At 33.9% G+C, this 17,420-nt stretch overlaps 1 protein-coding gene across 2 annotated transcripts in view; it reads left to right on the plus strand.

Moving 5' to 3' along the window:
- MAGI3 (membrane associated guanylate kinase, WW and PDZ domain containing 3) overlaps nt 1–17,420 on the plus strand; it is a 260,239-nt gene that overhangs the window by 198,234 nt on the left and 44,585 nt on the right. For both annotated transcript variants that reach the window (XM_063104426.1, XM_063104427.1), the window contains exons 6-8: nt 252–331; nt 9,631–9,688; nt 13,876–13,970. In XM_063104426.1, the coding sequence (XP_062960496.1) occupies nt 252–331; nt 9,631–9,688; nt 13,876–13,970 (233 nt within the window). The remainder of the gene's footprint in view (nt 1–251; nt 332–9,630; nt 9,689–13,875; nt 13,971–17,420) is intronic.

Below are 17,420 nucleotides of genomic sequence, written 5' to 3' on the forward strand. Positions count from 1 at the left end.
CCCTTCTTTAAAGTCTGCATTCTCAAATTAATACCTCTAGCATCATCACCCTTTCTTTTATGGCAATTTTGAAGTAACAGAGTGAGAATGATAGGATTTAATGAATCTGAGGCATACCAAATGTAGCCTGTAGGAGATAAATGCTCAAACATACCTTTTAGTCACTTTTAATTTTTGCTTTTGAAATACTTTTCTCCTTTTTTTTTTTTTTTTTTCCTCTACTGTTTCTAATTGAAATCTTTATTCTACAGCCACAATACCAAGACGACCACGTGGTTGGATCCTCGTCTTTGTAAGAAAGCCAAAGCCCCTGAAGACTGTGAAGATGGAGGTAGAGATTCAGGAAACTTTTATAGCATGCTTATTCTCTTAATTCCTCCTTACTCTTCTTGCTTAGATAATGAGTTTTCCAAAACCCTAAACAAACCATAATGTGCATAAGCACATAAGTAGTGGGTGGATATCATAATCAACTGACTGGTAATTATGTCATTACATCTAGTTTTATGAGAGATTTCATTTCTCTCTTTTTGAGGGTTATACAATTTTTTTTAAAAATCTTAATAAAAATAAATTTGCCCTTTTTTTGACATATGTTCTAAAGACAACCTTTTAAAATTCCAAATAAATATTCAATAAATTAGGCATAATGTCAACCATGATAAGGTAGCCTTATCATATCTGTTGAGCCTTCAAAAAATATTCAATTTAGTATACACTAGGATAAATATTCTAGTACCTTTCTATTCCTTACTCATTTAGAGGAGCAGTAGAAGCTCAATAGAAGTCTTTAATATGCCCCCGCACACATTTTTTTTTTTTTTTTTTTTTTTTTTTTTTTTTTTCTCGTGACCGGCACTCAGCCAGTGAGTGCACCAGTCATTCTTATATAGGATCCGAACCCGCGGCGGGAGCGTGCCGCGCTCCCAGCGCAGCACTCTACCAAGTGCGCCACAGGCTCGGCCCCCGCACACATTTTTTAATGCTTAGAGAAAAAATGATTTCTCTAAGAACCGTTAGATAATAATGCTTATCTGACTTATTATGTATTATAGGTTTTAATTAATAGTATAGTTTGGTAAATAAGTATAGAATTTATTCCATCCAAAAATGTTTGCTATGTCTTCTTCGTGAACATAGGGTGCGATGAATAAAATTTGCATTTATTTTGTATCACTAATGAGAAATTATTTATTAATTGGTAAAAATTAGTGGCTTAGAGTGAGGTCATTATAGTTGTCCTTATATTGAATTCCACTCTATAAAAAAAAAAATTAAACAGAATTTCCACACGTTTTGTTCAACATGATATATTAAAAGTTTTTCTAGGAACAAACAATTGGAAAATGGAATTGTTTAAAATTCTATTTATAATGGCATTAAAATAATTAGATACTTTGGATCCAATCTACTGAAAGATGTGCAGGTCCTCAACACTGAAAACTATAAAACGTCATTGAAAGAAATTAATGAAGACTTAAAATAATTGACTAGATATACTGTGTTCATAGATTAGATGACAATATTTTTAATAATGTCTATTCTCCGTAAGTTGATATCTAGATTTAATACAGTCCCAATCAAAATCCTAATGGGCTATTTTGAAGAAATTGACAAGCCAATTCTAAAATATATATGGAAATTCAAAGGCTTTAGTTAGCCAATCGGTCTTTAAAAAAGACGAAGTTGGACATAGGCTACCAGATTTGAAGACTTACTCTAAAGCTACAGTAATCAAGACTCTGTGGTATTGGCATAAGGATTGTCAGATCAGTAGAACAATAGACAGTCTAGAAATAGATGCACATGTACGAGGATACTTCAAAAAGTTTGTGGAAAAGGGGAACTGAAAGATAATAAGAATCTTTCCATGAACTTTTTGGAGAACCCTTGTATATGGTCACTTTATTTTTAATTAAGTCAATTCAATGAAGAAAGGAAAATGTCTTTAACAAATGGTGCTGGAACAACTGGATGTTCATATGGGAAAATGAACCTCAACTATACCTCACTCCATACACAAGAATTAATTTTAGATGGATCAAAGACGTAAACATAAAGTTAGAACCCTAAAGCTTTTAGATGAAAATATAGGAGAGTATCTTCATGACTTTGGGCAAAGATTTCTTACAAAGGCCATAAAAAGTGTGAACCATGGAAGAAAAAATTGATATTTTGTACTTGATAAAAATTTTAAAGTTCTGTTCATCAAAAGGCACCACTAAGAAAATGAATAGATGAAGTCACAGACTTTGCAATATATATCTGACAAAAGAATTATATCCAGAATATATTAAGAATTGTTTACAGTTTAATGGACAAACAACTAAATTTTTTAAATGGGCAAAATATTTAAATAGGCAATTTAATTTCAGTCCTATGTATCTACCCTGAAAACATAGGTCTGCACAAAGATTTGCATGCATATATTCATAGCAGCACTATTCATAATAGACAAAAAGTGGAAATAACCCAAATGTTCAGTAACCAGTAAATGGATAAATAAAATATGGTATAACCCTACGGTGGAATGCTATTCATCCATAAAAAGAAATGAAAAACTATACATGCTACAACACGCATGAACCTCAAAAACATTATGGTAAGTGAAAGAAGCTAGACACAAAAGACCAGATATCAAATGATTCTATTTATATGAAATACCCAAAATAGGCAAATCTGTGAAAACAAAAAATAGTTTAGTGGTCGCCTAGGGCTAAGGATGGGAATAGAGATCTTCTTGGGGTGATAGAAATGTTCTCAAACTAAAGTGTGGCGATGGTTGCACAACTCAGTAAATTATTAAAAATCATTAAATTGTATGCTTAAAACAGGTGAATTTTATAGTATGTAAATCATATCTCAATAAAGTTGTTTTTTAAAATAGCCAGAGGACTTGCACACTTAACAGAAGGTAAAAGAATAGTCAATAAGAACAAAAGTTGTTAATCATTAGTCATCACTGCAGTGAGATACCCTCCACATCCATAATAAGGACTAAAGTCAAATACACTGACAATACCAAAGATTGGTAAGATTTTAGTGTACTGGAACTTTCATTTGTTGTTGGTGGGGATGTAAAATTATATGAACATTTTGGAGAACTTCTGGCAGTTCCTGTGAGGTACTCTTTCAAGAGAAATGAAAACATATGTCCCCCAAAAGACTTTACAGGAATGATCATGGCAACCTTATTCCTAATACCTAACTTCCCAAATATCTGTCACTATGAAAGTGAATAAACAATTTGTGGTATATTCATGCAATGAAATTCTACTCATCAATAATAAAGAAAAACTATTGATAACACTCAGTAATCTGGATGAATCTGAGAAACATGTTGAATAAAAGAAGCCAGACACAAAAGAACAGGTGCCCAATTATCCATTATTTAAAGTCTAAGAACAGGTAAAACTAATCTATGGTGATAGAAATCAGAAAATGACGGGGGAGAATGGAAGTGGGGTAAAGCGGATAATTCTCTGAAATGCTGAGTATATTCTCCATCTTGTTTGGGATGGCAATTATGCATGTGCATCCAGTAGCCAGAAACTGTTTTTTATAATTGAACAAATACTTGTATTGACTTTTCTAATCATTGAAAGAGCATTGAAGAGCTGTGCATTTTATTGTATTTAAATTATACCTCAAGAAACCATTTTAAAAATATTTTTTTTATACCATGCCACCTATAAGGAAGGCTTTCAACAGTAGGTTCCTTCTTATGGTGAAATCAGCCATCGTAAAGGCAAACTAGAATATAATACTGTAGAGTTTGACTTTTTAGATTGTGGATGTGATACTAGTCTTCCAGGGCACTTCTCTTCTGCTCTTCTCCATTCCTTTTCCTGCCCCCTAATTGTTTCAGTTCAGTTCTCTCTTTTCCCGTTTTCTTTTGTGTATTTATTTTCACAGCTTTAACTATCAATTTACTGTAGCTGGCCCACTTATCCAAATTACTAGTATGTCCTCTGTTCTGAATTATATTTCTGTGTTCCTTATTGCTTTTGAGCCTTTGTTTTTGATGTCCTACTAGCACTTCAAACAAACATATTTAAAACTAAGTTTGACATTTTTCTCCTAATACCACCCTGTCCCTCTTTCTGTCATAGGTACCATCCTCATAATCATCTGGGCCAAAATCCTTACAATTATGTTTGCTTTCTCCTTCTTCTTGCTCTATTCTCTATACCATCTTCAGGCCCTGTTGCTTTTTCTTTTTTCTATATTTGCCAATATATTATTACAAAAAATTTTAACATGTGGAAAAATTGGAAGAATTTTACAGTGAACATACATATGCCCACCACTGAGATATTGCAATTAACACTTTGCTACATTTGTTTTTTCACATAGGTATCCATCCGTCCATCCTTTCCCTATCCACACTTTTTCTTTTATATTATATCTTCCTCTTCATTCCCCTAATCACCACACACTTGGATTATTCTTGGTCTTGACTCCAGTTACTTCTCCTCCTCTAATACATTCTTTATGCCAGTGGTCTCTAAAATAGTGTTACTTGAACTACCTATTGGTGTACAGGAAGAAAATATTGGAATTTATTTTTTACAATGTTATTACTGAAAAAAAAAAAAAGAGATGAACTAAGCTTCACTACTATCTTATATACAGATTGGTAATGGCATTCTTCCTCATTCCATAGGTCAGATTATCACATGCACTAGCCAGAGGGTCTTGAGGAAGGAATGGGTGTGATACCCTTGCTCTTTTGTCAAGGACACTGTGAAGTTTTCCAATTTACTCGTGTCTAGTTAAGTGGATTTATAGACTGTTACGTTGTTTTTAAATTAACCCACACAAAATGGACATGTCATTTTAAAAGATTTCTGCAAAGATACTGCTGATTGAAGATATACAATTATGCAAGCCCAGGCTAATAGTAAGAAAATGGCAGAGGTGACACTCTTCATATACCTCATATGAGCTTTTTTCAATCACGTTGAGGTAGAATAGTGATAATTATTTAGTCATCTCCTTTTTAAATATCTATTTTTGTGTATGCTTTTATTATATACATATTAGTAGAGTAGTATATATAATTATGAGTAAATATATTTATCTTTGGGCTACATGATCAAAAAATCTTGGAGACAATGCCTAATACCACTAAGTTAATTGTTATATAGCTAACTTTCTTGCTCTCTCTCCCTTGTAAAGTTCAGACTCCTTGGAAAAGTATTAAGGATTTTTTTTATAATCGAACCATATTTTATATTTCTTTTTCAAAGTATTTTCATGTAATCTGACATATCTTTGTCTTTGCCTTTGCCATTTACCCATTTCTTCTGCCAGGAACCACCTTTGTTCCCTGTGTCCACTTGGCTTGTACCTGAAACCTGAAGTATGATTTTTTTTTTTTTTTTTGGTAGCCTCCTCTGTCATTCTCTTCCATGTCAGAATTAGGTGTTCTTCCATCTGCACTCCATAGTACCATGTGACACATCTCTGTTGTAGCACTTATATTGCATTGTTAATAGATACCACACTCTCTAAGAGCAATGCTTTTGTCTTCTTCATCTGTATATCCCTTCAATAGTTAAATGTTTGGAAGCAGGGAAAGAGGGAAGAAAGGACAGAAGGAGGAAATGAAAAGAGGGAGGGAAGGAGGGAGAAGGGGGCAGAGGAAAGAAGGGAAGGGAAAGAAGCTACACTGTCCTTCAAGATTATTTTGGTCACCCTTCTTGGAAATATTTTTAAATCTCTATAAGGCTTGGGGGAAGGGTAATACATAATAAGTCTGTCTTTATTTATTAGTTTGTAATCAACAGAGAAATAAGACACAGTAGACAGATGAAGTCAGAATGCCAGCTGATGAGTAAATGTGGCTTTAGCCCTGCATCTATTTCGGCTTACTGATATTTACCCCTACAGGAGGCAGACTTAAGCACTCAGTCTCTGGCCTCTGTGTTCAACTGCAGGCCTCCTCACATTAGGAAAGCATGGGGGAGAACAGACTAGAATGCACCTTTGTAGGCAGGCTGGCATCCAAAACAGCCAGAAAACCCAAGAGTCCCAGCATATAGAGTTCATTCTGTAAAATTCACCAGTCAGATATGACATTCTTTTTTCCTTGAGGAAGAAAGTGAGGGGGCTTAGAGAAATGGGAAATGTTTCTCCCATTCTTTTGCCAATATAGAATTTGAAGAATTGGGATAAGCATATCCCTCTAATACTCTGTACATTAAGGGTGACTATATGTCTTAGTCGGCCCAGGACTAACCCAGCATATTCCTGTTGTCCCTTCATAATTATTAATAGTGTCCTCTTTTATTCTCAAAAGTGGACAATACATTTATGACCATCCTAATTATATCTTTCTTAAGATACAACAAGCAAAATTGCATTCAGTATTCTAGGAATGTTCAAAACCCTTTAATATAAGGGCTACTCTCCCATCCCCACAACTGGATACACCTTTGTAACATTGCCTGTACTTATCTGGTGGGGAGCCCACAATTTAGAACCCTAAGCCTATTTGTTTTATGCTTAGCCAACTTTTACCACTTTCTTTGTACACTTTGTCTCCCCTTCAGTAGGGGGAAAATAGACCCACAATAAACTATTCTCAGGATAGACTATACCTGACTCACATTGGCATTCTCCATAGTGCATTGCATAAAGTATATGCTGAAAAGAGAATAGTAATAATAATACTTTAAATATATGTTTTTATAGTTTAAGATATTGTTTGCATTCTGCTGAACATTTAAGATCTACTAGAAAGACCTTACACTTTCTAAAACTTGCCTTTTTCTTCCCAGTGTTCTGATATTCAGAACCCAACTATGTCTTTACACTGTGTCTGATGGCTTAATTGATGTACATATTTATATTCCGTTCAAATAAAATAATTAGTGTTTTGGTTCAGTAGTTATCTTAAAAATATGACATCAGGAATCTATTTTACTTTCAACTCACCATATTTCTCTTAGGTTGAAAGAAAGATTAAATTTTTACTAAAAGCAGCTTACAAATGTATTGAATGTTGATGTCATTTTGGAGCTTAGAGAATGATAAATGAAAATTATCAACTGAATAGAGCTCCACCATGAGAAAGCAAGCGTAATTCATACATTTAAATAAGAAAAAGTCCTATTTTGAGTAGAGAAAAGAAAGTAGTGTATATTATTGGGCTTTAGAACCAACCACCTGCTTGATATGCCAAAAATAGTTCTGCCTTTTGAATAAACTTTTTAGGGGAATGCTTTGGCTTCTAACAGGAAAAGATGGTTGGGTTAGGTCTTTCCTATCTCAAATATAAATAAATACATTTTCTTTTGGCCCTAATTCTACCCATAGTTCTTACATTATCTTTTTCAAATCAAGGTTTTTGGGGGTTTTGGGGTTTGTTTTTTTTTTTCCTAAATCATCTCTTCTTAAGGACTCTGCCTCCTATTTTACTCCTCAGTGACTGTAATATTCCGACTTTTGAACCTCCCTTTTCAGTGAAACTGCTTTTCTTAAACTTACCAATAACCTCCTGATTGCCAAATCCGCTAGACTCTCTTTAGTCCTTATCTTTATTCCTGACAGCTTTACAAAGCATTTGTTAGTGTTGACCATGTTTTCCTCTTCTGTCTTTTTTGATGCTATTCCTCCTGGCTATTCTTATTTTCTCCCTCTACTCCTTAAAATGAGATTAATAAGAGATTAATATTATTGAAAGTAACCCAGAAGATAAATTGCCACAGTTTTTTGCTGTCGTAAAGAAAGGGCTGTACTTAATCTGTTAGTTGCTAATTGCTTTAAGTGCTAACTAAAATGCTAAATCGACTTTCAAGTTGACACTTTTGTGTTGTTAACATAATGTATTTATATTGATCTTTTGTCTTTGTTATTAATGCATACTTTTTAGTGAACTTTTCAGATATCAAATAGACTGTTTCAGCTATCTCTATGGTTCCTTCAATTCTCCAAACTTCTCTAAAGACAAAGCATAAATCCAATTATAGTGCAGTTGTAGAATTCATCCTTACTCAGAGCCATTCAGTTTCCATGCTATTTCAAGAAAATTTCTATTAAAGAACAAAAGTCTCTTTGGTGGAAGATCCATAATGAGAATCCTTTGGGTAATGTTTTCTTATATAGTGTGTTTTTACAGATATATTCCAAAATCTTATCCCTGTAACAGTTTCTTGATGATAAAATGTTATCCCTATTTAACTGATGATTGTTTGCTTCATAGCTATGGAGGATCAAAGTGATCTGAAGTATAGCTCAGTTCTTAGTTTTTTGTTCTGTTTTCGCATATTTCAACTATTTTAATATTTCAGCTATTCTCATCTTTTCTTCCTCAGACGTTTCAACTAGGTCCTTCCAAGGAAAACCACAAAACACCAAACTTCAAAATCACCAATCAATATATATGCAGAAAAATATGCTGAAGAAAAGGGGTGGGGTAATTCAGTTTTTCACCAAGAAGTTAGTCATGTATTATTTTCTTTTAAACTGAATGCAGAATAATAATTTTTATTAGAGCAAAACAGTTTGTATAGCTTGTCAAGTTCATTATAATGGAATTTTTACCTACAAAGTTGATAAGTCATAACTGAAGCTAAATGATACACAATTACTAGTAAGTCTTTTGATAAGCCTTTTTGCTATCCAGCTTACTTCATTTGTGAGTGTATGTGTTTTAGCGTAGCAGAAATTGTAAATAAAACTGTAGGACATCATAGTGTACAACTGTGGTTTTTTAAAAAATTCCTTCTTGCTCAACTCATATATCTAATCGATAGCACTAGAACCACCTGCTAGGAACATTCCTGCCAAATTAATCCATGTCTGACTAATAAAATGGTTCTTCAGAAACTTTAACTTTACAAGGGATGCAGACAAAGTGGGAAGGAAAAGAAGATTCTTTCTTGACAGACTCAGTTTATGTTGGAAAGGCCAGAAATTTTTTTTACCTATCAAAAATTCAACTGCCTTCAGTTTTTCTGGTTATATCCTTTTGGTCAGTTACTTTGAATAAATAATATATAATAATGCTACATAAGATATTTCTTTGTTACCATTTAAAAATACAGGTTATGCAGGGCACTATGGTAGTTAAATTAGTGTTCCTTCAGATACTCAGATCAAGTTAATGCAAGGGAAAGCAGGTACTTCAGTTTTAAACTAATCTAGATTGCCGACGTGTAAGGACAAAAATCCAAGGCTAGATTTTCCTTTGGGGAAAAGTGGGTCAGAATATAATAACAGAAATGATTATGTATAGTAGTAGAAAAATTTAACAAGCAGCTGCTTCTTGTATTGGACTCTAGGGTAAGTGTGTCTCATGTCAGCATTATCAAGCTTCCTAAATGAAAGAAATACACAATGATTTTTTAAAAAATGATTAGTATTTTTATGGCCTGTGATTCAGATAAACACCTTTTAGTTTAATATCATCTTTTGTTTTGAGCTTCTGATTACTTGCTGAGATTAATCACTGGCTATTGAAGAAGCCACACAAACTTAAATTGTGTTCTTTGAAAGTGAGCCCTCAACTTTCTGACTCCCAAATATTAGTGTATAATGAAAAAAAAACCAAATTCACCCACTGGGGAACTTTTTTCTGTTGGATTTGAATCTGGCATTTAACTCAATTTTCTTTATTTACAGAGCTTCCTTATGGCTGGGAGAAAATAGAGGACCCTCAGTATGGGACATACTATGTTGAGTAAGTTTGTTACCTCAGTGGATAGTCTCCCAAATATTTTTCATTCAGCATAGCATACAGCTTTAGGGAGTATTGGGTACAGAACTTTATGCGTCTGCAATCCAGCTTTCAAGTTTTTCAACTAGGGGAATGAGAAGGTATGGGCCGTGAGCATTTACTTCACTGACGTTGGGCTTCCCAGATATTGGCTTTGAATTTCTAAATATAGAGAGTAAGAAAGAAGTTGCCTAGAGGACTAATAGCTGGAGATGCTATTGTTACTATAGCTTTTAAAGAGAAAGGCAGTAGATGGAAAACTGTGAAATGAGGGCACTGGGCAAGTTGAACTACTAAAGTCATTTCTAACACTACCACCGTATACTTCTGAGAGAAGTAAAAGGACTTCAAGGCACTGTAACATAATGATCCAAAGTTTTGAAGGGTATGATTAAAGGTGTGCTCTCTTTTAAGGAGTCAATCAAGGGTAACTTAGTATTCCTTTTGGGGTGGAGGGGGAGAGGAGTGAACGTTACTTATCTAGCTGTTATGGTTAAATTTAAATTTAAACTTAAATATATGTCACAGAGGAGCACCAAACACCTGCCTATGTTAGATTAATTAGGCTGTCAACATCTAATTTTTCTTAACCTTTTCTTTATTTATCTAATTGCTACATTGTTACAACCATTAGGATTGCTTTCTTTCTAAATGTTACAGATAGAATTTTGACCTCAGGTGTCTAGTACCAGGCAAGGAATTGTATCAGAAACATTACTATTTACCTAGAAACTAAGAATCTGAACCTACTGCCTAGGTAGGGAAGGCAAAATGGTGTTACCTGGAAAAATAGCAAACATGAGAATCTTTTAGTTTTATGTTTGCTTATTTATTTTTCATCTCTTATGGCATAAACTAATGCCATTTCCTGGTACTTATCCCTAAAGTAAGTATCTCCGATTTCTGTCGTAACTCAAGTCTTTATTGTAATGTGTAGATTGTTAAGTTGAGTCACTATGGTTAGAGAGATTTGGAGAATGACTTCTTAAAATCTAACATGTACTCTAAGGAAACAACTCAATTAGTCTGACCTTTAGGTATATAACTTCACAGTTTCAATATTTTGGTTCCTTTAAAAGCCTATGCTTATTTTATTTCCATTGTGTTTCCATTTAATATCTTACTGATACTGTGATGTGGAAAGTATACAGCAGCTCTTTTGTTATTTTCTTCCTAAGGCATATTTAATTAAAATAAAGAAATTTTTTTAAGTCAAAGGAATATTTGGAGGCCAATTAAAAAGGTCTTGTGGAGTTTTTCTTCTTATCATAGTTTAGTCTATTTAAATTGGGCTTCAATCAACTATTACTTGCCTGACACTGCCGAACATTTCCAAGATAATGATCCTGATTCTCTTTATTATCCATTCCATGTGAATTTGAATACATGGTCAAAGAGGTGAAAGTCATTTGCCTGTTATAAAATCTTGAGCTGAATGATTTGGTTCTCATTAAGCAAGGATATAATACTGAAGCAACTTTAGGACAAATGCTGAAGCGACCTGCTCCCAGTTGTCATTGGAGGTACATGAAATAGCCTGAATTAGAAGCAAAAACAGTAGCAGAGACATAATTTTGTATGATTGTTCCCAGAACAAGCTCATTTACAGTAGGGTAATTTATTAGATTAAGAAAGAGCAAACTGTACTCAAGATGCACATTAGTATGGAGTCAGCTGAGCTATGGAGTGTGGCTTGATTCCCAGATTAGTTAGGTTTTGAATCTCAACTAGAGTAATCTGCAGTGAGTTTACTGATGGAGATAAAAAGCTGTTACTTGAATGGCTACTCTTTGGCTTTCTTAGTTTGTCAAACCAGATGGTACAATGATTGTTCTTGGCAGGAGCCTTGTAGTAATAACACCAACTGCAGTGACAGTTTTTCTTTCTGAGTATTTATTTTAGAAGGTGAAATTCTGAAATGGATTAATTCATTTTTGAAAATAAAATTATTCCAAAAATTTAATATCAGGTCTTCTATAAAAATGCTTACATTTTTAGAAATTTTGTCTTGATTATGTTACATTAAATGGTTTGACACACTCAGGTGACAAAGTCAAAATATACATCTGCTTTCATATCACAAACTCTTCATGAAAGAGTAATTATTTTGTTTGTTGAGATGAATTTTTAAAATCCGGATTTAAAAAACATTTTTTTTAAAGAGTGCTTTTTAATGAATGTTTATCCTCTTTTTTTTCTTTTTTTTTTTTTTTTTGGTTTTTGTAAAATCTAGATATTAAGCACAAAATTTTAATACAGATGATACCCCAAATTATGTATTATATATTTAATTATGCTTGTTTGCTACCCATGTTTAATTTTTCTGATAATCTGTAATAGTCTCTTCTCACTTTCCATAGCTAGTTATATGGAAAACAAAATCTGTTACATCTTAATAGTACTATGGAGATAAGTAACTAAACAAAAAAGAGAGTATTTTCACTTTTTTGTTTTGACTTTGGGGGGTGGCATTTTAATCTAGCTAGCTAGTCTAAGGTAACAATGCAATTACTCCCTTCACTAAATCTTACATTCTTATGTCAAAGAATTTTCAGGAAAGAGATTACTCACTTGCATACTTTTACTCTCTTCTCCCACACATTACAAAGGGTATAAATACAAATTACTACTTTTTAGGTTCTAATGCACGGGTGGCAAAGTGAGTCATTCTAGCTGGTGACGTTAAAGTGAGCTGAGGTTCTTTCCAAACAGATTTATTTTTTTCTGGGTGTCATTTTTTAATTGTGTGGAGTTTTTTTTAAGAATATGTAAAATATCAGTACCTAACAAATAAATAAATAAAAGCGGTACCTAAGATTTGTATTTTCTCAGAGGGCTTTAACGCAGTGGATAAGGTGCCCCCTTGTAGTATGAAGCCGAAGCATACTTGAGTGTTAGTGAAATCAGAACCCAAAGAATGTCAAGTGGAACTTGCCATATTTAGAGCTCTGAATCTAAATAGCCACGTCTGTTGCAAAGTTAATATGCACTAGAAGCCTAAATGACATAGAGAAAGCTAATATTACTCACTGTGAGGGTTGGTTTGTTGGTCTCTGCTGCCCCTTTCTTCACCATCATATTAATGTCCACAAATGGCAAAGTAAATATCTGATTTGTGTGACTGTTTATATGTAAGTCTTGTAATACTCATCCTATCTAAAGACAATCATATTCTGAAATGCTCATGATTTGGTGTTTAATAGTTGGTGTTCACTAATGTCACTTCTTGTTAAAGTAGATTTTACTGGAAAATATGTATCATCTGACTGAAATACATTTGTATTATGGAAGTGCTAGAATATGGTTCTCATTGCTTCTGCATTAGACCTATTTGTGGTTTCAAACATGTTTTTTTACAATAGTTGCATTCTTAACCAACTTTCACTTAACTGACTTGCCAGAATAACAGTGCTATTCCCTCTGTAAAACATACCATTGCCCACAGAATGTTGAATACTACTGGCTAATCACCTTCCGTCTAGTCTCCCCATGCTTTTCTGCTTTCCCTCACAGAACTGTGTGCTTTCTAAGAGTCAATTGTAAATGTTTCCAAATCATAAAAGCCAGTTGAACTTATGTTATAATTATATAACTTATTCTATAATTATGAAGAAATCTAAGTGTGAAAGAGTTGTTCTATGATACAATTTGATAAAAGCAAGTCACTTTCTTAGTTGCTGCTGAATAGAGGTGGGTAAGTCAGTGGAAAAGTAATAGTAATATTCTAGAAGGATTCTCTACTAAGATTTCTTCAAAAATGTTTTACAGCTTGCTTTATTTTGGGCAATCTTAAATTAAAACCTTTCTATCGTTTTAAAAACAACTGACCATTTGCCCACACTTCTGATTGCATGAGATAAGAAGGCTTCTACCATAGTTTTGAAAACTGTTATTGGCTGTATTGGATAGGTTTATGAAGAAAATGTAGTAAATGTGTAGTACAAGCTTTAGCAGCTTTAGAATCTTCGGTGGGCCTTTCTTTCATTGCCAACAAGCCCCTCCACTATCATCTGTCAGCTTCTCTGTGTTCCATACCTTAAAGATACATATTTGTCCCTTGATCTATGGGGATGGAATGGTATGACAGTCTATTTAAAAATATGTAACTCTTTTACCTTAAACTGAAATGCATATTTTTCTACATTTTACAGTCACCTTAACCAGAAAACCCAGTTTGAGAATCCGGTGGAGGAAGCCAAAAGGAAAAAGCAGTTAGGACAGGCTGAAATTGGGTCTTCAAAACCAGGTAGAACTTTTTTCTTGATCTTTTTTTCCAACAGTAACTTGTGAAATTTGTGTGCTGACTTAATAAAAGTGATTTTGAACTTTTTATTGCTGGGGCTTTGAAATTCAGCAGAGAATGTTTAATTTTTGTTGTTGTAAAGATATGAATAATCTTAATAAAACATCTGAACATTGTGACTTTACTAAGATTTTTCTCATGATTATATTAAAAAGTTTGTTAGGAGAAGGGATTGGGTAGTTTGTTGTTTTTTTTTTTCATGAGTTTGAGGTTTTGTTTTGATGATTAGACCGTTTCCTTATGTTTAAGTTCAGGCCAGTATTAGATCTCTAGTTCATTATGAATTTCTCTCAAATTAATTGCTTAAATCTCATGTCTGTAACCATTCAGCATTCTTCATTAACCAATGTTAATAATACCAAATAAATTTACCAAATTATTTGCCTGCATCATTAAGTCTCAAGTGGGAGGGTAGGTATTAGTAATATCAGAATCATTTGGGGAACATTTTAAAAATACATAGGTCCTGAGATTTTGATGAGCCTAGTTATGTGTGTTTTGAAGAAGATGCCCAGGAAGTTCTTACATTCTACTTATCCCTCCCCATCTTCTTCCCTTCCACATTCTTTCATTAATGACCAGGGGTCTATGTGGTCATATTGTAGTAATCCAGTAGACTATACACTTCTGTTGCCCATGAGAGATACAGTTCTTTTTTATAACTACTCTTCAAAAACATAGTCTCCTCCCTTAAGTTTTACTTTTGGTTTAGCAAACATTTTGAGTTTAACAAATATTTTTGAGCACTTGCAATATGCCCGGTGCTTTGCTAAGCACTGGGTGTTCAAAAATGATTGAGAGTAAGAGAGGACTTGCCCTCAAGAGTTCACAGTCTAATATAGGAAACTAATGGTTACAATATAAGGTGATATGTGCCACTCTGGAATAGTGATTTAATGTGCAGGCTGAGGAACAGAATTGAATCCCAGTTGTGTAACCTTGGGTAAGTTTCCTATATTCTTCATGCCTCTGTTTCCTCATCTATCAAATAGGAATGATAATAGCACCTACCTCTTAAGATGGTTATGTGCACGCAATTTAATACATGTAAAGGGCTTATAATGGTATTTGGCACATGGTGATCAATAAATGATAGCTTTCATTGTTATTAAGAAATGTACAAGGTACAGTGATGGCCTAAAGGAGGGAGTGCTCAACGCTGCTTTGGCAGGAAAGTCAAGGAGGCAGGAGAAATTTCAGAGCAGAGGAGATATGAACCTGGTCTTGAGGAATCAGGAAAAGTTGAAGCAGATAGATAAAAATTTTACAAGAGCAAGAAGGCATACAAGGGAAAAGGAATAGGATGTATAACATCATAGAAGCATGAAATGGTATGTCCAAGGGCCAGAGGACAGGTCAGAATGACTAGTGCATAGGATATTTGTCAGGTAGCAACAAGAGATGAGGTTGTAGGGTAGGCAGACATGAGAAGAAGAGAGTTTCAAATGCAAGTTGAGTGTCACTTGTTGCTGGAAAGTCGAAAAAGTTGAAGATTGAAAAGTGTACATTGGATTAGATGATAGGGAGGCCATTAATCACTCTAGCAAGAACAAGTGGAGAGTGAAGTAAAATTGCAATAGAACGAAGAGAGAATGAGAGGTGAAGAAATTGGAGACAGTGGGAATAGCCAAATATTTTGAGGGCTTTGACTGTGAAAGACTATAAACAGAAGACATTAACTGGAGAGAAACATGAATTCCCATTTTATACATAAGGAAACTGAGACTTTAGGAAAGTTTAAGTCTCTAGCTTAGAATCGTAGTGCGTGTCAAACCAAAATTTGAATCTTGCTAGCTTTACTGACTTTAAATTCAGAGTTCTTTGTATTATAATACACAGTCTCTGAATTTCCATGCCTTCCATGGGACATATCAAGGGAGATCTTTTCTCCCTTTCTCAACTCTAAGCTCCATAAAGGCAGGGACTGTGTATTTTATTGATTTAAATAACCAGGCACTCTCCTATGAATTAGACATTAAAAGAAGAGTAAAGACTCAACACCTGTCTTTCAGAAGCTCACAACTTAGCCAGGGAAATAGACACACAATTTTATGTAGTATGATAATAGAGATATAAATAATAGTGTTAGAAGACAAAGGAGAGAGAATTTAACTCTGGGAGGGCAAGAAAGGCTTTCTGGATGTTATCAAAATTATGTTCATCCTTAAAGATCATCTCAGTTAAGCCTCAAAATAGCTCTGCAAGGTTATTAATATTATTTTCCACATTCAGGTGTTTTGATGGCATCAAGTTAAAATTGTCTGATGCATCCATCCCAAGGCTATACTTGTCACAGGAACAGAAGAATGCAAGTTGTGAGCCAGGGGACCTCCCTTAATAGTGTATATGGGTTTGTGCTCATCTACATTTATGGAGCAATTACTGTTTGTCAAGCACTGTTTCCTATGCTTTCTATGCGTTACATAATTTAATCTCTGTAACAATCCCGTGAGTTAGGTACTATTATCCCCATTTTATAGATGAGGCAGCTGAGGTTTAAAAAGGTTAAATAATGTGCTAAAGATCATTCAACTAAATCACAAAGCTTGAATTTAAAATCAAGATTGTTAGACTCAAAGACAGTTTGTGCCTTTATGATTCTCACTATTCTATGTTTAATTCTGATAAGACCTACTTCTGACCAACTTTTAATTGGATTTGACTATTTAATTAATGCTTTCTAAAGTTAGGTGTTAACTATAACATTCCTTCTCTTTATTGTTTGCACATCTTTGGATCTCATTCATTATATGCCAGTTTTCTAGTTTCGCCCTCAGAATCCAAATTTTATTTTTTTTTTGTTAGCCATCTGGTACTGGGATCTGAACCCATGACCTTGGTGTTATAAGGCTGTGCTGTAACTAACTGAGCTAACTTACCAGCCACAGAAGCCAGTCTTATTCCAATATTCATGGAGACTAGAGCATGAGCTAGCTAAACAGAGATATCTCAATATTTGACATAAAAATGAGAAAGTTACATTTTGTCAAAGATTGTCTTCAAGTACTTAAGTCATTAAACAAATGTTCTTATCTACAATCTGTTAGACAATACTAATGGACAGTCATAATCAACTTAGATAACTACATGGATATTGCACATGGCAGTTAAATAATTTTTAAAAAGTAATATTTTGTTCAGAGAGTGTTAATTTTGAATGTTAGAAGCTCATCAAGAACTCAGCAATACACAGGGGTATCATCGCAAGCAGGCTGACTAGTCTTCCTCTGAGAGGCCTCAGAAAATGTCATATACTGTGGTAACTACACTGCTGTCTGGAGTCTAGTTCTCCACTTGGAGAAGCCCAAAATAAATAGCTGATTTTTTTTTTTTTTTTTTTTTTTAGTACCAAGTGCTTTTATTTGTAAAAGATCAGCAAATCTGCGAATAATG

This window comes from Cynocephalus volans, chromosome 8 (genome assembly GCF_027409185.1).
Source record: "Cynocephalus volans isolate mCynVol1 chromosome 8, mCynVol1.pri, whole genome shotgun sequence".
In the NCBI taxonomy this organism is placed as follows: Eukaryota; Metazoa; Chordata; class Mammalia; order Dermoptera; family Cynocephalidae; genus Cynocephalus; species Cynocephalus volans.